The sequence below is a fragment of the Dasypus novemcinctus genome, chromosome 15, assembly GCF_030445035.2.
Source record: "Dasypus novemcinctus isolate mDasNov1 chromosome 15, mDasNov1.1.hap2, whole genome shotgun sequence".
NCBI classification, from domain to species: domain Eukaryota; kingdom Metazoa; phylum Chordata; class Mammalia; order Cingulata; family Dasypodidae; genus Dasypus; species Dasypus novemcinctus.
The window spans coordinates 25,222,158-25,248,739 of NC_080687.1; the positions used below are offsets into that span (position 1 = coordinate 25,222,158).

Here is a 26,582-nt window from a genome sequence, read left to right on the forward strand (position 1 = left end):
ATTCTTCCTCATTATTCTTATGTTCAATTTTTACCATGTACTATAAATTACATTTTTCTTAAGTGTTAACATCCACTGCAACATGACTTATCCAAAAGCTGTAATTCCATATTTCTAGATGAATGCCACGTTGCTTCTCAGGTATAAAACACTTGGCATTGGGTATATGAATAATCATATTATTATATAGGGTTATATATTATATACATATATATCCTAAGCTAAATTATTATTAACTATTTTAATGTCTGAGAACTTGCGTGGGCCTTTCTGCTCACTCCTCTGAATCCTTGCTCAACTCCAAGCTGGTCTCCTGCTCTCCTCATTTATTTTCTGGAACGCCTCAGGAACTCATCCTAGTTTCCTCTCTTCTTAAATAGCTGCTCCCATCCCTCTGTCCTTGACATTCCTCCTCTCTATAATGGGGAGCAGGTAAAGTCTCTCAATCACCTACTCCTGGCCCCTGAAGGCAAGCACAGAGATGTCCTGTTGGAAGAGTTAGTTGCTATCACTGAGCTGAGTTGGAGTTGGGGCTGGAAATTTTGGCAGTGGGGATTTTTAAAATGACAGACTCAGGAAGATAGAAAGTTTGAGAAATCTCACAGAGATGCATCTAACAGAACCCCTGCTGAACAATTCCTGGCCACTTTACTGAAAAGGGATCAGGTGGAAGCCACATGGTGGCAAGAGAAAAGCACAGGCTTTGGATCTGATTGATGTCTTGGCCATGTGGCTTTGAACATTCCAGAGCTTAACTCTCTCTGCATTTTATTTATTTCCTTTTTGGTAGAAATAGAAGGAAAAGGCATGCCTTGTAGGTTTGTGAGAAGTTTCTATAGGCTACTTAACTCTTTTCTGCCATATACATAGAAAAACATGGCATTCATCCTCTAGGTATGTTTGCACATACAATAGTATATTTGCCAAGACTACCTTGTCTCAAAGGAAAATTTGTGAAATATAAACAGCTCCCAGATCAGAGGGCCTTATTTAAGCATCATCCCATCAAGCTTGGATTTTATTAAGGCTCAATGGGAGCCTCTAGAAGGTTTACACCTGTGGAATGACAGCACCTGATTTATCCTTGGACCAATGTTGCTCATTAGACATACTAGAATCACGTGGCAATTCCTGAGGTCCAGGCCACACCCCAGGTCACTTAAGATCAGAATCTCTGGGGAAGTGCAAGCATCAGGCAATATTTTTAAAACTCCCCCGGGGTTGTGAATCACTACTTTAGAAAGGTCACTCTCACTGCTATGTGGAGGAGAGGAAAAGGGAAGGACCCTAAATGCTGAAAATGCAAATGTCTTTCATTATTTCCTCTCACCTCTCATAGAGAAATAATTGACATTTAGACATGACACAGTTTCTTTAAATGTCTTTTTCTTGTGTTTTATCTTCATTCTGGGACACTCCTCTCCCCCTTCCTTACCTACTCCTACTCCTCTCATTAATTAAGGCATCACATCCTCTAAGACATTTTTCTTGGGATTAGTTCCCTGGTTGGAATGCGATTGTTTAATTTCACTCGACTTTCACATGTTTATGGGTCTTTTTCATTCTCGAACTCCAGAAATTTGATAATGGGTTATTTTAATTCTTAATATTCACAGCACACAGCCCAGTGATTGTAACTTAGATAGTATATTGTTTATATTATTTAGCACCAGCCTTTCAAAAGTAGTACTGATTATGAGTTGGATAAAACTGGCATTCTTCCCAGTTGAGAATTTATTCTTCGAGCAAGGAAAGAGTCCATTTAAAATGAACACCTCATTGCTGGGCATTCTTGTAGTGGCACTGCTCATATTTATGTCCAGAGACAGTTTCTCTTCTTTGTGGCCATCTTGGGCCACTGTTCTCTAGATGAATAGTCCCATGCATGCATCCTGTTTCTACTGACCTTTAGACTCCACCAATATTTTTGCCTTCTCTATTCACCATGACTTCCTCTTTGTAAAGTCAGCTCTGTTTATCTCACTCTGCTTGGTTCCCTAGCCTTTGCTTCTTACTTCTCCCACAGCTAGAGGCACAATGTCTTGAGTGTTGCTGAAACTCTCTCTCAATATATTTAGCATGTTTTTCACACTGTTATTTTGATAATTACATGCTGACTGCTAGACTTTGAACAATTTGACTTTAAGCAACTTTAGAGCAGTGGCCATCTCTTATTCTTGAAGTCCCAGAAACTAGCATTCTTTTTACTAGAATAGATAACACATACATTTTGAATAAGTGAAAGCTAAGCGAATAGTCATAACCCTGTTTAATAGATTCTTGGTGGCTGTCTTAATGGCTCTTGGATGGCTACCTTCTAGCTATCTCTTTTTCTCTACTCAGTATGCCTGTTGGGGTGCCCTACTGTGTTTCATTTTAGAAAAGCCCTTTGAATATGTGATACTTCAGGAGGTATCCAAAGGAAGGTCCAGGATGTAGCAGTCTGAGCAGATGGTTCTGAATCGGGAAGATAAGAAGGCGGCCACTGCAGTGGGAGCATGGTGAGTGTGGAAGAGCTTGGAGGAGGGTGAGGCTGGAGAGGGATGCCTCATGAGCTGAGGTCAAGAGCTTGAATTCTGTTCTTTTAGTCAAGTTAAAACACTGGGAGGTTTTAATGGGGGGGAGGGGGTAGGAGGTTGTGGTGACAGAATCTGACTTCCATACTAGAAAAATTACTCTGACTACTGAGTGGGGTATGAATTTTAATGGAGGCCATCAGTGTGCCGGAGGAAGACTGATAAGAAGGCTTGAAGAACTGTAGGTAAACAACGATGGCAGCTAAGACCAGGTTTGTGGCAGGCGGGTGGTGATATGTAGCCAGACGTATTCTGTACTTAGGAGATAGTCATAGGACTGACTGATGGATAGGAGTGAGAAGGAAAGAGAAGACTTAAGAATAACATTTTTTATTTGAGTGAGTGGTGATGCCATTTCCTAAGATAGTGAAAACCTGGTGGGGAAACTGGATGTTTTGGGAAGCAAATAAAGATCAGTTCAGAGATATTAAAAACTCAAAATTAAAATTATACTACTATTTATATTACTCTCAGCTATGTCATCTTGAATATACCTTACCTCTGATCCAATCAACAATGATTCAAGACCACTAATATCACTTCTGCTAATAAATGAGTAAAAAATAAGTTTCATAGAGAATAGAAAAGTTGGCCAGGATACATACTACTAGTGAAGGTGGAGTTAGACTTTAACCCCTCAGTTCACCTTTCCATTATACTCTTTGTTATTCACTGTCACTCCTGTATAAGAAAATACTGTATAATAATTTCCCTGTTTTAAAAGATGAGTAAATCATCTTAAAAGATGCCAAGGGAAAGCTGGTACTAGTGACAGCATGTCATTTCAGGATCAAGGGCACCCTATTAGTCAGTATGTTAACTTCCTTGAACTCTGGGACATCTCTAGTTGATGCTTAGCTAAATCCACAAAAAAAGTTTAGTTAATTCTGAACAACACAATGGCTGGAGAACATGCAAACAATGAACCCAAATTTTCTCCTTCCAGAAAGATAAGTACAGACTTTTCTGAGGTAAAAAATGAGTGTGCTTTACCCAGCAAAAAATCATTGAGAAAAGAGATGTTACATTCAGAGCAAAGAAACTCAGAAATCATTTCTTTGCAGATATGAACTAACATGAAAAAATTAAGCTGAATGCTTCAGGTGTAACAAAGAGATTAAAATAGAGTTGAGGTGCCAAATGAAACCCAGTAGCCTTCATCGATAGCAGAACCTCTGAAATAAGAAGTATATCGTACATTACACATATCCTGCCATATTGCTAAAGAGACCCTACAGAATTACATCGAGGCAATTTCCACTGCCTTTTTTTTTTTTTTTTTGGTATAACAATAAATGCCATCACTCTGGCATTTATTGGTTATACCAGGGAGCTAAAGCAGTGGAAACAAATGTGATGCTTATAATTCAATAAGCGAAGAGATTTTGGGAATACTGCTGTTATAAATGGGAATCTAAGTAATTCAGATAGAATAAAACTGACTTGAATTTCTTCCTAGTAAAATGTGAAGCATCACTGACCATTCAGACCACAAGGGGGTAAGGGGTGCCTCTTTGAAGCAATGTATTAGGAATGATCACACAGCAGTTTACATTTGCAAAGCAGGAGAAACTTTGTTGAATAGAGAGGTGAAAGCACAATTAATTACCTTTCCTATGACTCAGAGAAGTTTGGACTTGACCCTGTTGTGCTTGGAGCTTCATTTAGATTTGTGTGATGAGGAAAGAACCTCACAACAATGGAGGTCACATATTCTATTGGCCCACAGCATCTTAGGTGAGAAATGTATACCATATCTCACAGTACTTTGTACATCTTACATGTGTTATCCAGCTGGGCTGATTAATGGGGACAAGCATCGTATCCCAGTGTATTTTTATATAAGTGAATACAGAGATTACTGGGCGTATTTTACACAAATGAAAATAAACAGGCTCAGGAATAGTACTAGAAAATCCCATGTTATGGTAAATAATAATTTAATAAAAGAAAATCATGGATTATTTTTAGCTTAAGAACATGCTATATTTTGAGGAATAAGAATATGATATTCTCAATAACTTCAGTTAAATGATACTTTCATATATTTGACAGTCAACAAATATTTACTCCAAAGCTATTTCCATGCCAAGAGCTGTTCTAGGCACTTGCAGTTAATTCATGAATGATCAAATATCCATGCCCTTATAGAGTTTAAATTCCCATGGGAGAACTAGAGAATGTACAATAAACATAATAAACTAGTACACTGTATTGTATACTATAGGGGCTAAGTACTATGTGGGGAGGTGGGGGAAGTAAAGCATGGTAAGAGCTTTGAGAGCATGTGGTTTGGAATTCAGGTTGCAGTTTACATCAGATGCTTATTGAGAAGAGAAGAGTTGAGCAAAGTCTTGAAGGAAGTGATGGAGTTAGCCAAGCTGGTATCTGTAGGAAAAATTGTTCCAGGAAGAAGGAAGAGCAAGAGCAAAAATCTAGGGTGGGAATGTGCCTGGGATGGAATATTATGGAGGCTTGAGTGGCTGGGGTAGAATAAGCCAGAGGGGAAATAGGAAGTGAGGTCAGAGCAGTAAGAAGGAAACAGATCACACAACAACTTTTAGATCATTGGCTGGCTTCTACCCTAAGGGGGGATGAGGGAAGGAAAAACTTCAGGTTTGGGAGCAGCAGAGTGTTTTCAAAAACTTACTCTGGCTGTTGTACTGAGAACACATTATAGGCAGACAAAGAAAACATGCAAGGAGATTATCATAATAATCCAGGGAAATATGTTGGTGACTCACACCAGGGTGGTAGCTGTGGAGAGAGGGTGAAGTCGTCAGATCCTGGACACACTTTGAAAGTAGAGCCAGCTTGATGGATTACGATTAAGTAGAAAGGAGTCACATATAGATTTTTGATCTAAGCAACCAGAAGAATGGAGTTGTCATCTCTTAATATGGCAAGGGTTGATGGTTAGAACATGTGGAGATTATCAAGGCATCAGATTTCAGCAGAGATTCTGAGTTAGAGATGGCTGTTAGATATCCAAGTGCTTAGAGGGTCATGTAAGTTTATAATTATAGAAGAACTTTCTTTATGTCCAGATTCAAATGCTATAATTAGCTAATTTCTCATAAGGTAAACAAGGCCATAAACTGAAGGTGGAAGGAAAAAAACCCGAAAAGTTCAATAATAAAATAGATGGCAGTCAGAATAGACAAAACTAACAAAATGAAATTAAACAGCTTATATATGAATTCCCATACTCAGGTCCCAAAGGAAAAGTGTATAAATGCTGGATGGGGAAGATCTAAAGACTAATTGATCAAAATATAGAATATGTATTTTATTGATTATAAAGTCAATATGAATTCATGGTGTGGTAGAATTCCATAAACAAGCAAAAAACAAAGAAACCAAAAGTACTCAGTTTGAGTTCTGAGAATTCTGAATCTGCAAGAAAGAGGAGGAGTTAAGAAGGTAGAGGGTAAAGAAAAGTGTGTAGGCAGGCAGTCTGTGACAAGAACTAGGACTTGTTTGGGGAAGTGAAAGCAGGAACACCAGAAGCCCAGGCCAGTGGGTATTGAGAAGAGGGTGGTGGGTGGGTCAGATCACGCTGGTTTGAGTTCAAGGGAAGTCCCTTGTACCTTCTCCATCCTCACTGTCCCTGTGTTTTCACTCTGCCTCTAAAGCATGGTTTTCTTTCTTTTCTTCTTTTTCTTAAAATATATTTTTAATTTATTTTTAAAAGATTAATAGATCACACAAAGTGTCACATTAAAAAATATACGGAATAAAATATGAACTAGAGTGGACTTACTGGTATTCTACTATAGGATTATTGTGATTCTAACAATGGAAGAAATTACAGCACGGTTGTTTTCAGTGAATGAGATCCCAACCCTGAGCAGTCTGCCTAATCCAAAATCCTTCCCTGTTTGAACCACTGTATTAGCTTTACAAGCTCTCTTCCCACCCAAAAAGTCACCTAGAGTCAGTGATCGTTAAATTCATATTTATTCAGCAGTACTATCTTCATTTTATTAACCAATCATGTAACCATCCACTCTTCTATTGGAATTTTCTATTTCTAATCATATTCAACTGCATGCTGTAATCAATCAGCATCCTCAAGGCATTATACTTAATACTAGGATACAGAGTTGGAGCAATCCATGCTTTGGGGAATCAAATTCTACCTTATATCTAAAAGGTCCTTTCTCTAAGTGCCAAAGATAGTCCTTTTTCAACCAACTAACTCACCTATTATTTAGAAATCAGGGTTTGAAAGGTCAAATAATAAGGTGTTTAAGAGAGGCCTAGGGAAAACCGTGGCTTTAGCAGTCCTAGCATATGACTTCAGGTAAATCATTTATCCTTTCCATATATCATCTGTAGCATGTAGTTGTTTCATCTGTAGCATGGGGTGGAGCCTATTCTAACTTGTGATGTGGATGAAGTAGGATGTCATACGCCTGGTCCTTAGCATGGCTCCTTTCATAAACCAAGTGCCGAAGAAGTGTTGGTAATTATGATTTTCATTATATTTCCTACATGATTACTAAATAAATACAGGTCTTAGACTAAAAGGAAATCTCTCTTTTTTTCAGTTCTCCTATTTTAAGGTGAAGCAATTGTTTTGGTTTTTTATTTGCCACAGGGAAGATGTGAAATAAGTTTTCCAGAAACGTTCAAGTTCTGCCTTAGTTTGTACTTAAAATAAAATTCTCAGTAACTTGACGCTATCTATTACTACCATAATAGGGGAATAGAAGAGAAGGTAAGCAGTGGCGCTGGATGAAAAAAAATTGGTTTCTCAATGCATCAGCACCAACTGCAGTCTCTTGCCCCATCCGCTTTTCTTTTCATATCTATTTTCAGCTGCTCACTCTTCTTCAAAAAGGTTTCATTAATTTTCATCAAAATATAAGATTAAATTTAAATTACTTAAATTTAAATAATTCATCATGGATACATGATGAATCAAAGTCCAGACACTATTTTTCTATGCAAAACAGAAGAATTTAGGAATGTCTTTGGGCAGAACTGTGCTGATATGACGTAGAGACATAAACTAGAAGACAGACTATAGATTCCAATTCTCCTCTGTATTTTAAAACTTTAACTTTTACTTTTTAGCATAATAATTAGTATTACAGCTATTCTCCTAAAACTGCAATGGGAAAGGGCCTTCTAAAAATAACAGCTATAATACTAGCTAAGACTTCTGTTGAACTTACTATATATGGGTCAGGCTTTTTTAGGACTCACATGTTAGCCCATTTGATCCTCACACAATCCTCTGAAGTTGGCCCTGGTTCACAGATGAGGAAAGTAAAGAATGAAGGGGTTAAATGGTTTTCCCAAGTAGTGCAGCCAGGAGAGGTGGAGCCCTATTTAAATTGTGTGCTTTTAGCTAATAAGCTGTACTGCTTTTAGTAGCTAACATGTATTTATAATTGAATATTCATGAAATACAAAGCCAGTCACTGCCATATTGAGGACATAATCCTCTAAATGTCAGCTGTAGTAGAGGATTTGATTTTTTAGGCCTACATATGTGTGATTTTGCTAACAGCTATTCTTGTATTTTGATTTATACCATGGTTATATTGATAGGGCAAAGAAAAGCCTCATGTTTAAATGTGCTGTGTTGATCCTGCATTCTATAAAGGAAGCTTGGGAGATCATTGGGAAAGTGCACAAGGAATGAAGTGATAAGATATTTCATGTGTCACACCCCTCCAAAAATGATGAATGGTCGCTGAAGTCAATAAGAGGACAATGTCAGGCTGGAGCAGACAAGTGGGCTAGGATGGGTAATGACTCTTCACCCGGGCTCTGGAGAGCTCAAATGGACATGTATGACAGGCCCTCAAGAGACAGAATATGTCAGAAGGAGATGATAACTGCACTTCTGATCCAGAGGACACAGTGAAATGTGGCTGCTCAATGTAAGGGGCAGGGAGTTCCATTGTGACAAGAAGAAACTGGTAAATCCCACTGGAGAGAAAGAAACACCAACAAACAAATTGGCTTGAAATAAAAGGGAAGAAGGAGTGGTAGAAGTTTATACCCCAAGTGTGTGAATGCTGTTTGCCACAACCACATAGGAAGATTTTGGAGAGAAGACAAATGCACATGTATGCATGTGCACATGTATGCACACATATACTCACACATAAGTGGAACTCTGAACATGTCCCTCTAAAACAGCAGTGGAGTTACCATGCAAACCTTTGATTTGTGGCCTGCTGCCCTTCCTAACAACATTCATTAATCTGTGAGAGCCATGGTTCCATTTACAAAGTACACCACAACCCTTGGAAAAGTTAATTATTGCACACTAAATCTACTCCTGTTTAGCATCTTAAACAGTTCTTCATCACTTAGTATTAAATAAAATAATTCCCATTTATAAGGGAAAAACAGATTTAAAAGAGAGAGATGTTTTGCAAATGAATAGAATTTTGTCATCTAGATGTGTAAGCAGATTTATCATTTATTATCAGTGAATATTTTGCCTTGTGACCCTATGAAGTAAGATGGGCCTTCACCTTGGTGAGAAAAATAATTACTACTATATTTTCATGTCCATGCAAGCCACATATTACACAGGTTCACAATCCCATATCCTAAACTTTGGAGGTCAAATATGTTCTGAATGTCAGACTGTGTATAATTTACAATGTTTATGTTACCAGTAGTACCTTGGGCAGTATCCCCTAATCAAACACTTCAATTTGGGGGAAATCCATATGAATAGTCACAATATCTAGATATCTAAAGATTATAAATATTCTCACATCAAGTCAGGTTCGGGTTTTGCTGCCAAATGAGATCAACACTGGGTCAGATTTCTATCAGCACATGAGCCATAAATAATTTTTTTTCAGACCTTTTTGGATTTCTGGATTGTGAATAAGCAATTGAACATCTATACTAAAGGGTTCTAAATTCATAACTCTATTTACACATATTAAACCTGAGAATGTGTTATCTAATTTATTGACTAGGAAATGGAGGCTCAAAGAGTTTAAGTAATTTAATGAAGGTTATACAGAAAACAAGTGGAGGGGATTCAAATTCAGATGTGCCAGTCTAAAATTCACAATGTTCCCCCTCCATCAAGCTTTATCCTAAAATAAGAATGATTTCTAGTTTCATAACAGAAAGCTAAATGTGTTGCTTGTCCATCGTGTCTCAAGTGAATTTATGTCCTTCACTTAACAACACTGAAAATCAGCAATTAATGTAGTCCCCCAAAACCTAAATTTTCACTTGACTATAGCCAACTCTAGCTAAAGGCACCACCAAGAAACTGATGGGGGCACTCCCAAAGAATATGTTAACAATCTGTTTCTCTAAATGCTTTAAGGTCTCTTCTGTGATATGACAGAAAAGCAATATTTATTGAAGCTTTCTGAGCTAAGAGGTTTCATAGTTAAATTGGATTTACCAAATGTTAATCTGATGTGAGTGTAAGGGGGGTAAAGCAGAGGCAAGTAACAAGGAGGCTGGGCAGTGAAAGAGGACTCAGGCAGGAGAGGCCTGGCAGGGAAAGTTGAAATGTAAGTGAAGGGAAATCCAACAGAGAAATGGCCAGCACTTGGTGCATCACTGCATTTAAAGGACGAAGATGTGAGAAAAGTTGAGAATCATGGTATCTTCTTTTTACAGTGATGACTAGAATATGCACAAAATCAAATTAAGAGTTCCAAGAACTAGAAAAAAATTTTTTAAAGAGTTTACTAGTCGAATATATTGCGAAAACATAAATTTTCAACTATTTTTCTCCAAATAATAACTATCTGGAATTGGCCTTAACGTTTCTATGTCAGAACAGTGACAGTTTCTAGATGAAAGGGCACCCATTACTCCTCCCAAATGGGTCTGGGTGACCACCTGGGTTTGATATCATCATTCCCTAATTTGCTTCTCAGGTGATCATGGGCAAGTTATTTAACCTCTAGGTCTCATTACCTCATGCATAAAGCAGACATGACATTGATATGTTTCTCACAAAATTATTAAGAGACTTAAATAAGATAATCCAACTAATTACTTAGCATAGTGCCTGGAAGTCAATAAATGCTAGTGTAATGTTTCATCTTAACAACAGTATCTGTTTGATTTTTATGTGTATAGATATATGTGTATATATGTTTATTTAAATGTGATTGCATCCTCAAAATTTTAATGATGCTATTATCATAAATTTGAAGAAAAAAGAAGACTTAAGTTGATTTTATCAAAAATTTTCTTGCTATGGTAGAAGCAGTAAAGTTTACCTATACTAGAAATTCATTAATTCAGGAATAATCATATAAATAATTCAGAATTGAAAAAAAATTGAGTTGAAATGTCACTTCTGCCACATGCTGGTTAGTCAACTGTATAACCAAAGCTCTCAGTTACCTCATCTGCAAAATGGGGAAAAACATAATCGTCCACAATGATCATGAGTAGACAAAGAGAAAATCTGTGGAAAACATTTCATTAATTATAGCTATCATTATTTCCACAAATATTACAATAGCAACAACAAAACCAACAAAAATGAAAGCAATACTGTGGATTACTGTCTCCCTAGAGTTCCTAAACTGTGGAAGCCTCTGGGTGTTGTGGTCATGTTCTTCTTAGTATTAGGAAGCCCAAGAAAGGTAAAGAGATTTGTCTACATATGTTAAAGAAAGCAAGCGAGAGACAGCAGGAGAGAGAAATTGAGAGAATGGTGGCATTTGTATTCCTGGATCCAGTCATACATTTGCTAAGCTCTACCTTTCCTCTTTCCAGTTATGTGATCCACACTGAAGTGTGTTAGAGTTGGGTATCTGACACTAGCAATCAAAGAGTTCTGATGAATAGAGAATTTAAAGCCAAATATGAGTTTGGAATCTGGACTTATCATTCACTAAATATCCTTGAGTAAGTTACATATCTGAGCTTCAGATTTGTTATTAATATAATGAGAATATTAATAACTCTTCTGCAAGATTTTGAAGATTAATTAAAATAACATATTTAAAGATGCAGAGCACAGTGCCTAATATACATGCCTTTTTTCCTCTTTTTTTTTGTTTTGGAAATAGGTAGTTCCAGAATGTAAGGAAGAAAAACAGTAACCCTAACTATACTACATGTTGACTTTTCAGAAGTGAAATTTTCCTGTCCCATTTTATAGAGATGATCCAATCCTTTCTAAAATTTTAGTATTATAACTTTCAGCTAAGATGATAAAAGTTCTTTAGTTTCAATTTTTTTATTAAGCTTCTGGATAAATGAATGAACAAGAATTGTTTGCATTGGTAGTTAGAGATGATGAACTCTATGGCATAAGTTAATTTACTTAAAGCTTGCACTTCCCTTACATTTTCTTTAAAATTTCATTGACATTGGATGTGAAGACAGTGATTGCTATTTTATATATGATATTGTTATGATGACAGTCCAGGATTAAAGCTAAGAGTCAGCAGGACTTGGATCCACATCTTGACTCCTTGTGACTTCTTTCAGTCCTGATCCTTTGACTATACAATGCAGACATCCCTGCTTAGGGTTGGGTTAGGATTAATGAGCTATGGGAATTGAATGTTAATAACAGTGCTGGGCATATTGTATGACCTTCATGAATTGTATTTATGACAATTATGATTATCATTTATATAACTAATTATAGAGTCAGTTAGAAATTGATTAAAACACCTCTTATCCTGAAATTTTGTCTTGGGAACACCTTCAAGCCTGGCTTGCCTAAAATATGTGGTTAAGTGAACATTTTATTATATCCAAAAATTATGAAGAATAACCTTAACATTAATATTTAAGTTTACTCTTACCTTATTTTTTATGATGTGAAACATTCTTAGATTAAGTCCAATGTTCATAATAAACCCTTAGCAAAAAAATGAACTTTCTGATAGCTAATTGCAATGGGCATCTCCTGTGGCAGGTGTACTCCTAGGCAGCTATGGTAAGTTCAAATAAGTGGTGAGTCAGAGTTTCCTTTCACTACCATACAAGGTTAGAAACAGGTCAGACACTCTGAATTGCTTGCTTTCAGCTTATAATTCAAAATGTGACCTTTACAGAAAAATGTTATGCCATGCCACAACCATCTCCATCATTAATCAATATGAAGGGAGATTAGGGAAAACTTCTTCAGATTTAAGGGCCCGACTGTCTGGGACTAAACCTATAAAATCTGTTTAAGGGAAGTTGAAGATAAGCAATGAATGACTATTTTTATTTTCAATAAATCTCAATTCCCATGAGTATAAGCTTCACGTATTTCTAGATGTAATGTTAACATTACATAGAAAAAATTAAAAAAAAAATTCAGGGAAAAAAAAATTAAATCATAGGCAGAACTGTTAAAAAAAAAACCTTAGAGATGAGCATTGTTTCAATCCAACTCTGTAGAGAGAGTGCCATCTTGTGGGAATTCTGGATAAATTTAATTTTCTTTTTGTAGTTATTTTAATAATCTCTCCCAGAAGTTCCTTATGCAAAGTGTTGTAAATATTGTTTTATACAGTAAAGTCACAGGGGCTCATATATAACATTTATGTGTTGTAGTTATATGAGCTATACAAAAATGCTACTTGCTTGTGATAGAAATTGTCCCAATGTGAAAAATAAGAAAGTATACTAAATCTTCAGGTACATTTTAACATCGAATAAACCATTGTAAATTGTCATGTGATGCTTTGGAAACTTTTAGTTCCAAAGCCAAGGTCAAAGGTTGAAAACTAATTTTATTTTATTTTATTTTATTTTTTAAAAGATTTATTTATTTATTTAATTCTCCCCCCTCCCCCGGTTGTCTGTTCTCTGTATCTGTTTGCTGGGTCTTGTTTCTTTGTCCGCTTCTGTTGTCGTCAGCGGCACGGGAAGTGTGGGCGGCGCCATTCCTGGGCAGGCTGCATTTTCTTTCACGCTGGGCGGCTCTCCTTACGGGGGCACTCCTTGCACATGGGACTCCCCTTGCACATGGGACTCCCCTACGCGGGGGGACACCCCTGCGTGGCAGGGCACTCCTTGCGCGCATCAGCACTGCGCATGGGCCAGCTCCACATGGGTCAAGGAGGCCCGGGGTTTGAACCGCGGACCTCCCATGTGGTAGATGGACGCCCTAACCACTGGGCCAAGTCCGTTTCCCGAAAACTAATTTTAAAAGCATTAATTTCGGCAAAGTTTTCTTCTCTTTTGGAGTTGTAATCCCATAAGAACCCATGATAAAGTTATATTATGCCTTTGGCTCACAGTTACATTAATGTTTTATTTTATTTCATGTAGGTAATGACAGGATGCTTTTGAAGGAAGCAGACTTGCAATTATTTGTAGTGTTTGCTGTAAGACCCAACATATGTCATCAAAATTCACTGCAAATTGCACTGTGGAATGAATCAATAAACAAATGGATATTCTAATGGTAATTCATAGGCTGGTTTGTTCTATTTAATAGATGACTCCTTCAACATCTTTTTTAAAGAAAATCAGATAAATAGATGTGATTATAATAACGATTGTTAACTCCTAAGTGCCTATTATCTGCTAGGCATGGGATTAGGCATTTTACAAACAACCATCTCCTTTACCTATGAGTATTGATTTTAAGGAGAAGAATTAGAGAGATCATTAAATAATGAAAGGTTAGAAAGGTAACAAGTTCAGGACTGAATTAATGCAAGTCTATACATCTGATGTTAAATAGGCCAAATGATTCTCAGAATGATGGTTCTTTATGTATGTGGTTATTAAACAAAGAGTTGATACAAACCCAAATTCAACTCTCATACCTATGTGAGCACCTCAGATCTCACCAACATTGTAAAGTGAGAAGATTAATCAATATATGTAAGAAGAACTACAAAAATATAATGAATTATAACATGCAAAACAGCTTGTTATTATTTAAACAACAACATTTTACCAGTAGAATTCTCTTTGTACAAATGTTCCAACTGACATTTTTAAGAGTCTGGAGTTGTGGCGTATATTTTTATTGGAAAGTATTCTTTTCCTCCCATTAGATATTTATGATACTTTTTAATAAAATACCTGCTTTGTTCAAGGGAATTGCATTATTCAGAAAATTGCTGAGTTCTTTCCTGTTGGAGCTTCAGACAAAGGTACTCCTCACTGTTTAAATTTCTAAATATCCTAAAGGATTCCAAACTATTTTGCAAAGAAAGATATGACTGTTTGAACTAGAGCTCAATAAAGGAAACCTTGTTTTCTCCTACACACTCACACACTTCAAAAGAATTGTCCAAACCATGTCCCAAGATGTTAAATTGTTTCTGTGAATGGTAGTTGGGATTGTTGCCTTTCATTTTTCAGTGCCTTTATGTTAGTAACTGTAAGCGTGCATGCACACACACCCATCCAGAGACTCCCTAAATCAAGGGTTCTTAACCACGGGGGTCCATGGAAAGATTTCAGGGGGTCCTCAAGCTTGAATGGAAAAAAAAATCAACTTATTATCTTTATTTTCTCTGATCACTAACTGAAATCTAGCATTTCCTTCACTTATGAAAATATGCAAAAAATAAATTACAGTAGTGTTCATTGCAGCTGACCGGCAAAGGGGTCTGTGGAACAAAAAAGGTTAAGAACTCCTGCCCTAAACTAATAATCTGCTATAAACTTTGGACTCTTGATTGTAAGAAAGATTGGGAACACAGAACAAAACACTTTTCTTCCTCACAGATTACCCCTCAATACCCAGTGATGCTTTTCTTCCAAGGATGGCATATTAGTATGCAATTAAAAGATGTTCTATGTAGAAAAAGAAAATTTTAGTTCCAGGTACTGGATTAATCAATACTACTGTTACATAGCATTCATTTCAACACAACCTTCTCTAGCACTGGCTTTGATTATCTCCTTTGTAAAATAAGGGAATTTGATAGAAAACATTTTTAATGTCCTGGGTAGCTTGGAATATCTATGTTTTTATTCTCTTTGTCTGGGCTATCTTACTTCAAATTAATGTGGGTCTTTTCTTCTGAATTTTTGTGTATTTGGTGAGAGCAAACACCCAAATAGTTTTTAACTTTAATTAAAACACAATTTTGATAAGACCTTTTCAAACTTTTGACTACTCAACTCAAGAAACTATATCTCCACTTTTGGACTGTAATATTTTCACAGAAATTTGATGGTAATGATCAATAATATAAAGATAAATCATGACACTGTCAATTATTTTTCTTCTCCTAAATCTATCATCCACCATCATTCACACCTCAGAGCCATGGAGAGGACAAAATTTATTCTGCCACTTCTGCAACTGGTTCTCAGAGCTAGGCATGACTTAAGCCCCACCCTCCCGGAAATCCCTCCTTTCTCCAACTCCTTACTTGATATCTCTACTTTGCTCCCTAGTCTTCTCAACCTTATCCTGGAAAAACCAGAATCACTGATTCTCCAGCTACACTCTTCCTCCTCAAACACACTTGCTCTCCTCTTGCCTTTTTGTCTCTGTGACTGAAACCCTGATTTGCGCAGGCACAGTCATAGGACTCATTGGTGTCTCCTGTCATTTCCTCACATTCCTTATTCAATCCATCCACGAGTCCTGCCCTCCCAGTCTTCAGAACATAACCTGAATCTTACCATTTCTTACAATCTCCACTGCTGCTACCTTTGTCAATTCTATCATTACTTCTTGATTACCACACTTGCAGGCTTAGAGCCATCTTTAAAGTGGAAATCAATTCATGCCCCTTCCCTACTCAGAGTCTTCCAATGGCTTCGAATCCCGATCTGAATAAAATCCAAATTTCTGATCATGGCAGTCCTTTTCCTTTTATCTCTATTCTTCTTCTTTTTGCTCAGGCAACTTTGGTCACACCTACTGACCGTATTGCTCTTCCTCAAACAGCAGGCTTATTCCCTCAGATTCCCTGTACTTGTTCCATTTTGTTTGAAAACTCTACCCCAGACCTCTGCTTGGCTTTTCCAGCCTCTGTTTATCAGTCATCATCTGAAAGAAGCCCTCCCCAAGTAACCTATCTAAAAGAGTACACCCACCACCACCTCTGTTTCCTAACCCTGATTTATTTTTCATCATATCTCTTTCTACTACTATTGACCTGCTATGCATCTCCTCCACCAGAAAAAAAAATCTCTTCTTTCCAGTCAACACTGCAAACTACAGAAGACCTGTGTAAACAGATTTCCGCATGCCTAAGCAAACTTGTGTGCATGGGCAATAGGGGTGGCATGATGGTATAGCCTCCAAATGTTTGTTTTCTCAACCATCACCTTGTGGCTAAAGCACTGACTTGACTATAAACAGGTGAATGCAGCAACCCCTTGCATGTTTCTTTTTTTTCTGTGGTATCCTTTAATCATTTTCACAAAAGTTCTCTTAAAATTATGCAAACTCACACAATTATTCTTGAATCCAATAACAACCAATACACTGTATATCAGATACACATAGATGTCACTAGTAAATCTATACCATCTTCTAGCACATTTCTCTCCACCCCCTGGCCACTCAGTTCATTAGTGAGTTTAGAAAAGCATGTCCTGTTCTTTCTCCCTTCCTTTTCTCATGCAACTTCTCTTCTGAACAGGGTTTAAACCCATTATCCCGTTTTTGGTTCTCATCCCAATCCACGTCTGGACAAATCCTTGTAGGTAGACCCATTAAACCAGGCCATTGGAGGAAATGTACAAATGGAGAAAACATTCTTCAGTTCATATCTTTACAGCTCCTTACCTCTACCATCCTAATTTTAACACATATGCTTTCTGCCTCCAAAGCAGAAAATCAGCCCCTACTTTATGTTCTTGTCTTAAGCGTTACATAACTTCATCTGTTACTAATGAATAATAATTTCTCAACTAATACTTCCTGTTATTTCAAAAGTCTACCAAAGATTGGCCATTCATAACTAATGTCAAATCCAAATTTACCAGAAGGAATACAAAAGATTATAAATGAATTAATCTTTTTGTCTGATCTAAAACTAGAAAACTAAAAACGTAAGTTCATACACAAACACAAAAATTTACCTAAGCAATCAATAAATAAAGTTATAATAAAGTTACTTGAATGTTTCTAACCTGACAGTATCTAATTATTCCCTTTCACTCACCATTTCTTCTCTGAAAAAAAGAGGAAAACTTAAGGCCAATATGTTGCGATCAAAATTTGTAAACGTATCTGTTAGAAAGTATTTAGTCACTTACCTGTGTGCAGACAGGTTACTAAGGTGAAGTCCGTATTTTTCCTCAGCAGATAACCCATCCATCAACAAGTAGAAGATGAGAAAATTGCTCTGGCTGAGAGGTTGTGAAACAAGTCGGGTCTTCTCTAGCATATATGTATAAATTCTGGCTGAGTTAAGTTAAAAAAAATGAGTGATTCTGTTAAATGGCATTATTATTTTCATTTCCATAAATTTGCACATATTAATAATAAGAGATAATGCAGCATCCTTTCCAACACAGAACTTTTGTGCACACATATAATCTGAAAACACATACCCTTGCCTATAGCAAAGGCTCTGTAAGAGTTATTAGACTTTTCTCCATTATTTCGCACAATTTGAAAGTAACAGCTATGTCACTGTGTTCTATTCATTATATTGACTGTAAAGTGCTCTGCTGTATACACTAAAAAAACTTTACTAGTAAACAGACCAGCAGTGAATATGCGCACACTTTTAAGGTCTAGGGATATAGACAATAATCGCTTATTGCTAGAAACATTGGGAGAAACCCATTGCAGCAGAGCCAAAGAAGACTTGAATTTATGTGTATGCAATTTAATATCTAGAATATAGTTCAGGAAAATTGCAAGACCTATATTGAAATCATCCTAAGGAGCTAGCATATGGGTTATAACTTAGTAGCAGATAATGAAACACATACTTGAAAAATAAAGTTTACAACCCCGTTATGGAGTGAAATGGTTATAGAGTAATTTCTGACAATGTGATTAGTGTCACATCATCTTCTTATCACTACAATGCATGTATGCTAGTAAAACTAAAACCTAATTAGTCTCATTATTGAGGCCTTTTGCCTTCAAAAGATTACAAAGTAAAGCAAAATAAACAATCCACAGAATAAATGCACGTTTTTGAATCTGAATTCAAGGTGGCCGGACCATGCCAAATGGATAAAATATGGAAATCTCATCCCTGATTTTGCCTCAGAAATTAGGATTGACAATATAGAGACTAGCATTAATCAAAGTTTATGGCTATATGTTTGCTTGATGAAAATTTTACTGCTTCTGGAGCATAAGCATTATAATTTGGGCTCAAGTTATTCTTATCATTATTAATGGTCATTAAGCAATGGTATATTTGACTTTCTAATGTGAATATGAATCACGATAGTTTCCACTTTCAAGCAAGAATTCATCATCAATCATGCTTTCGGACTAAAAGGATAATTGTACTTAGGAAGGAAGATGGATTTAATTATTCCCTATATTTGAACTAAAAACAGCATCTCATAAAATGAATCTGCTAATAATTATTCTAGAGTCTGACCTCAAAAAGCAAAACTATATCCCCATCTCCTCTAATTCACTGAATTTTGGGTTTATACATTGAATCTATTTGAACAACTGGATACACTATTAACAGTGCATTTTTATCTTGTTCATTTAGTAAGTGGTCATTTTGCCAAATAATCAGAATGATTATTGGTACTACTAAAAAAAAAACTTCAAAATTCATACCATTTATTGAGCAATTAGAAAAGGGTCACAAGTACATAAAAAGAGAGCTTCCAAAACAACCCTTTTATTAGTGACATGTAAGCTCAAAAGTGATGTCATAATGAAAAAGGTGGTCATATTGTACTCTCACTTGAGTGTGTGTGTGCATCCATCCACATGTAGTTTCTTTTCTGTTTCTCCATTAGTATTTAATCAGGTTTTAATTTCAAGTCAAGACCTTAATATAGAAATGTTCTTTCTGTTTTTAACTCTTAAAACAAACTTTTTGCTGAAACACTTTCCATTATGGTTTTTATTTTATTTAATTTTTAAAAAGATACTTAGATTATACAAATGTCACATAAAAAATATCGGGCATTCCCATATGCCCTGCTTCCTACTCGTCCTACATTTTCCACATTAACAACATCCTTCATTAGTGAGGTACATTTACTGCAACTGATGAACACATTTTGGAGCACTGCTGCCAAGAGTGGATTAAAGTTTATAGTTTACACTCTCTGCCACACAATTCTGTAGGTTATGACAAGATTTATAATGGCTTGTTTCTATCGTTGCAATGTTATTCAGGCCAATTTCCAAGTCCCAAAAATGCCTTCGTATCACTCCTGTTTTTCCCTCTCCCTGCCCTCAGGACCTCCAGTGGCCACTGCCTCCACATCAGTGATATGATTTCTTCCATTGCTAGAATCACAATAAGTCTATAGTAGAATATCAATAAGTCTACTTTAGTCCACAGTTCATTCCCCAGTCCTGAGGATTCTGGGATGATGATGTCCACTCCACCTCTAATTGAGAGGGGGCTGTGAGCCCATAGGGCCGATGGATGGGACTCTCTTGCCTGCAGTTGTAGACTCTCTTGGTTCCTTGTTATGGTAGTTGTCCATCATCACCTCCGTATTAGTTGTCCTAGGTGAGTCCAATGAAATGGAGAGTAGGTGTTGCAACTCCAGTGAGATTCAGGGCCCAGCTGGCACACGGACAGCCCAAATATTTAAGTCTCTTGGACATACAACTACCAACTCTAGTAGTAATTATAGGTTCAAATAGAAGAACAGACAGGGGCAATGACATTATGTTTTCTTTGCAGTGACAATATTAATAGTAAAAGTAATTACTTCTCAAGAGAATATTATTTTTGAGTATTTAAAAAATCTATGTGCATACGAAAAGCACTGCCATAATTGTTCCCTCCCATTTTTTTTTCTAGTTATCAACTAAAGAAATAACAAGTGATAATGAAAGGTTGGGAAGGTGATAACCTTGCTTCTATCCTCAGAGAAAGAGTTGACACATGTACCCAACTTGTCCCATAAACATACAAGCTTTATTTAAAGCAATATTCAAACTAATCAAATTCCACTCCCTACAGTGACTTCAAAACTTTTCATCTAAATTTAAAAACAGTATAATTAGTAATCATCCTAGTTAGCTCATCTCCAGCAGTGAGTACAATTGCTATGTATTAGCAAGATTCATCAGTAGGATTTTAAAAACATGTCTTGAAGAAGCTGTTAGATGGAAGAAAGCACAAAACCACCAAAAATTCAAACTGCCCTGCAACACTAATTTTCTCCCAAATGGAGGAGGCAGGCCTCTTTGTTGTTATGGGAAGGAATTTTTTAATAGAAGAAGGAAAACAATAGGATTCTAAGTTAAAGAGGTTTGGGGCTCATTCTTGTAAGTGTCCATTCACAGAAAGTACCTACTTACAGGCATTTTACTTTTCAAGATTTGTATGTTTTAAAAAATATTTTTATGTGAGAAATATTCCTGATTAGGAATATACTTGTGACCATCTGTCTTTCCAGATATCCCCATGTCAATACATGTTTATTAAAAATATTTGGGGGAAACAGATGTGGCTCAAGCAGTTGGGCTTGCATGAACCATATAGGAGGTCCAGGGTTCAATGCCCAGGGCCTCCTGGTGAAGGTAAGCTGGCTCGTGTGGCAAACTAGCACATGTGGAGTGCTACCCCACACAGGAGTGCTGCCCTGTGCAGGAGTGCCAGCCAATGTGGAGAGCTGGTGTGGCAAGATGATGCAACAAAGAGACACATAGAGTAGAGACAATAAGAGAGAAGCTGAAGTGGTTCAAGAGAATGATCGCCTCTTTCCCGCTCTGGAAGGTTCCAGGATCTGCTCCCAGAGCCACCTAATAAGAATACAAGCAGACACAGAAGGACACACAGTGAATGGACACAAAGAGCAGACAATAGCTGGGGGTGGGGGGGGGGGGGGTTGGAATCTTAAAAAAAAAATTTGGTGCTGTAAAATATGTTTATAAAATGTATGACATAATAAACAGCATAAAATATTTTATGGGATTACACCAATTTTTGTTCAATATGAAAGGAAGTACAGGAAATTCAACTTGCCTCTTCCTCAAGAAAGAAAATCCCACCTGCCCTCATTGCCCTTCCCACTGACCTCTGAAACTTCCAACACCCATTTTCAACCTGCCCCACCCCATCCAGTTATAAATACATATACAGTTAGGACCTCATCCCACAAAGCCCCATCGTAGCTTCCATTAGTAATCACCAAAAAGCATACATACTATTGATTAATGAATAGAGACAAATATTTCTTTCTCTTTCATACCTCCACATTTCTTTTTACGGCCTTATTCATGAGCAGATGTGGTAAGGTACATGTAAGAAAACGTCAACTAGAAGTCAAAAGTTTGAATTTTACTCCTGAATCTGACCTTCAAAAATAGTGGACCATTGGAACCAATCTCCACACCCCACTTAAATTCACTTTCCCCATCTTCAGTATGAGCATAAGTTACAAATGTCCCAGGCTTCTTGGAGGCTCCAAGAGGAATGCAACTATCACTTTAAAGCACCTACCGTATACAAGCACTATGCCAGGTGCTGTTCAGACATGGCCTCGTTTAAATTCTGCTGCAGGTATTTTCACATTGAAAACAAACTGGTTTACCTCCAAAGCCCAGGCTACTTCCACTAAAAGATGCTGCTGTTCAAATGAGATAAGATCAATTAGAGCATTCTGAAACCTTTAAAAGAATGTCCACTTAAGAATATAATACTAGGGATAACTGACGATGATAATAATGAAGAGGATGATTGGTCTGGCTTATTTAAAACTGAGATCTAAGAAAACACAAGGCAAAAAGACCTTAATATATTTTCTATCTCATTTTGTCTTAACTCTAAGGTTTAAGTTTCCTAAGTAGGAAACATAATCTTGATATATTTATTTGAATATTTTTCTGATTGTTATTTATTTTCATTTCCCTTGAAAAGATTTGGATGTCTTCAGGGCACAGAGAAGACAAAGAGCTAAATATTCTCTGCTTTCCACATTTGTACTCTGGCTCACCTCTCTCTCTGTAGTCCTTCCAGCATATTTCTGGTTTGCCCATCCCCACATTTACATGAAGTGGATTTAGCAAGCAGACTATAGTTCTATTATTATATTATAATTATGAAGAAAAACTGGATCTAATTTTAAAATCTAGAATTAAATATTGATAATTTTTCTTTATCTTATCTTTCACAAGCTCAGTAATATGTGTTATTTGCTAGCATAAATGAGTTCATGATAACTTTATATAGTTTCCTCCCTAAACTGAATTTCCTATTGCTTCACTTGATTGGTACTTTATATTCCTTATATTCAGCAATTCCACAAATACTTAATGAATGTTTACTCTAAGTCAGGGCAGACAAGATCTCTACCATTAATGAACTTATTTCTTGGTAGGAGAAACAGACACCAACCAACCAGACAAATAATTAAAAGGATAATTACAGAATATGAGTAGTGCTGTGAAGAAATAAGCAAGGCAATGTGATGGAGTGTAAATGGTGCTTGGATTGAGGGGGAATTTAGAAAGAGCGGCCTGGGAAAGGTTTCTCGGAAGAGGCGACATCTGAAATGGGACTAGTAAAATGAGAGTGATCTGGTCATACCAGGAGATGAGGGAAGAGTCTTCCGGGCAGAAAAACAGGAAAAGTCAAGCCTTCAATCAGAACTGGCCGGTAAAGAGTCTCTTCCCTATCTCTGCCTCTCATGTTTGTCTGATAATTTTTACTTCTTTCCAAGTCTCCACCAAATCTTTTCTCAGCAAAGCTTTCTGTAACACTGTCCACAGTGTCCTTCTACTTTTCATTCACAATTTGTACACATTATGACATTTATCAAATTATACTACAGCCTTTTAATTCACTAAAGTAAACTGTTTTGTGCATCAAATTGATACCTACTTGAAATTTTTTTCTCATTCATATTTTTATCTCCAATTTCTGGGATGTGGTGAACTTCTAAAATCTTTCATATATTATATTCCAGTGCTTGAAATATAATAGCACTCAATAAATATAAATTGAATTAATAAAAAAATTGCTCCTACATGCATGCTCTACTTTGATCTTTTGTTTAAAATGATGCTGTCCCTGAGTACTACTTAGCTGCTTACTACAATTCTCATATGGGTCAGAATTTGTTCAGTTTGATTTTTTTTTTTTATCAAACTTGGAAATGGGGCTTTGGCATTGAATGCAGCCATATGAAGATATCACTGAAGAAGATGAGTAATAGATTTTGCGAGTAGAGTATAGAGTGCTTTTATTATTTTAAGATGCTTTCAAGTATTTTTCAACTTTTCTGGTTACATATGTGTGCCTGTGTATATGCATATATAAGAGCCTGATAATAATTAAGTTATCGGAAGTCATGAATATGCATGAAGATTTCCATATAAATTTTAATGGGAAGAAAATGTTTTTTTTTTAAATCTCTCCCATATCATTTGTTTTTCAAAGAATTTCAGATATCCATGTTTTCCTTTTTTCAGACAAATATTATGAGGAATGGGAGTAATTAGTAGTATCTGTCGAACTAATACTAACTTCTGTTCCTCTTGAAGTTTCTTTTAAAATATATTTCTTACAATATTTCTTGTCTCTTTCATATTAAGTAATTTCAAAGCTATAATATACTGAAAAGTATTTGTAGGATACTACTGAGCTTCAAGACAGATTCTGGTGATATTCACACGAGAAAGCCTATTTCTTGGACATTTTGACAAGAATTTAGGGTGGGGGTGTCAGGAATATTATTAGTGATGGAAATGGAACTAATCAGGAATGAGCCAACATACTTAATCACTCTTATAGTGACTTATCTCACTGGTAAATCCTGGAAGGGCTTGAATGGATTTTAAAATGCAATTAATATTTGTTTATATTGAGTCATAAATTATCAAATGACAGGACAGGTAAAGTAGGTTGGTATTTTCAGCAACACTGAAGAAGTATAGTGTAGTCTCCAAAACTTCAGACAAGAAAAGTTTCCAAAGTTTTTGAAGTTCTAGCAGGCACTCTTCATATTAGATGTCTGATACTTTCCAAATCTCCAGCTTAATTTTTTATTAAGAGTGTACCATTCCACAATTAAATAGGTAAGAAAAGCACAAGAAATCTCGTATTATTTCGGAATTCACATTATTTCCAAAAAACTCTCATAATTTCTGTTACAGAGACATTTTTCAAAGTTCAGGAAAAAACCCTTCTCCAAATGATAAGAAATGGAGAATTTAAGCTTTGAAATGTAAGTAGGAGTAAAAGAAAATAGTTGAGTGATTTAAAAAGTAACATTAACACATTCAACATTCATAAGAACCTTGAGAGTAAAGGGTAATGATTATCTATCCCAGTATACAGAAGAGGAAAATGAGGCAAAGAGAAGTCAAGCAACTTGTCGTAAGCCATTGACCTAGAAAGGAATAGAGCCAAATATCACACCCAGGTGCTCTAGCCCTACAAACTATCTTATATTCACTTCCAAGGGAAATCAAGTACTTAAAAGCACACAAACATTTTTATTTTGACCTAGCTGAATGAACTTGGTACTCTACACATTATGGCTGCAGTAATCACATGTCCTGACTGACTCTCAATTTCTACCAGTCCTTAACAAGTGAGTTTTACAAGAAAGTGCAAGAAAAGAAAATATATATTACACAGAGTAACCATCCTCTAATCCAAGCTCAAAGTACTGACAGCAAAACACTGTGTTTTCTGGGATGGGGTGAACTTCTAAAAGTCTTTCATTCAGATTTTAGTGAAGAGCATTCCCTTCACTAATAAAGGAGGTCACTTTATTACTTGAAAGTTATCTGTGTAGTAGTTATGATTTACCTTGGGTAAATGAACTGTTTGGAATTTGAAAATCTATTTTCCAAATGAGATTTGGGATATGCCGAGAACTGTGGTCTGCTCACAACCCATCTTAGCCAAAAAAAGAGGTTTATAATAATGTACTTTAATGTTCTAAATCACTTTTCTCCAGCATTGACTGTCTCTATTCTTTTTACAGTAAAGGGGGACTATATTACAAGAATGGAAAAAGGATCACCCTCAAAAGTACTTTATTTCAAAAGAACAAAAACAACAGAAACAATGCTGAAAAGAACATAGGAGAGATGGAAGCCCAATATCCTAATTTTATAGCTGGAAAAAAATAAAAGTGACTTTCCCAGGGTCATACAACTCAATTGCTAGGCTGAGATTTAATCCCAGAAGTTCTCTGTCTACTACAGCATGTATCTTGCATGTAGATTATTTTGTGACTTGCTTTGTAGTTCCTAAGAAGCAGGGTAACTTGTGAACAGATTAAAATTTTAAAGAACCAACTGAGTAGGTCACATACTTTTGAAGATTTCTATACAATAAAGTGATTAGGTGAGGACTATGTAATATACTGTATTATTTTAATTCATCTATCTGTGTCTGTTCTGCTAAGGCACTGCTTCATGTACATTGCCCATAATTTGCATATATTCTAAAGTAAATTAGCAATTTCATATTTTTGCTCCCTTAAAAGATAAAGTGTGATAATGAGCATAAGATAAAGAACTGAAAAATACTTTATGCCATTAATTTCAGAAGTGGACTTGTAGGTCACCCTATTTTATTAGTCAGTCAAAGGGGTGCTAATGCAAAATACCAGAAATCTGTTGGCTTTTATAAAGGGTATATATTTGGGGTAGAAGCTTATAGTTACCAGGTCTTAAAACATAAGTTACTTCCCTCACCAAAGTCTATTGCCATGTGTTGGGGCAAGATGGCTGCTGATGTCTGCCAAGAGTTCAGATTTCTTGGGTTCCTCTCTTCCAGGCGCTTGTTTCTCTCCAGCCTCAGCTGCTGTGCTCTGTTCACAAGGTCAGCTGTACACAATCAGGTGAACAGCTCTCTGTCTCTCCCCAGGGCTTGTGCTGTGTCTAAGGAGCCATCTCTATTTCTCTGCATTCTTCTCCTGTGTGTTCACTTTCTGGGCTCTAGCTTAAAACTCCTAACTCTGTCCTTTGCCGCTCCC

At 36.4% G+C, this 26,582-nt stretch overlaps 1 protein-coding gene across 9 annotated transcripts in view; it reads right to left on the reverse strand.

Moving 5' to 3' along the window:
* MYO16 (myosin XVI) overlaps nt 1-26,582 on the reverse strand; it is a 732,830-nt gene that overhangs the window by 286,750 nt on the left and 419,498 nt on the right. For all 9 annotated transcript variants that reach the window (XM_058276443.2, XM_058276441.2, XM_058276437.2 and 6 more), the window contains exon 16: nt 17,730-17,877. In XM_058276443.2, coding sequence (XP_058132426.1) covers nt 17,730-17,877 — 148 coding nt within the window. The remainder of the gene's footprint in view (nt 1-17,729; nt 17,878-26,582) is intronic.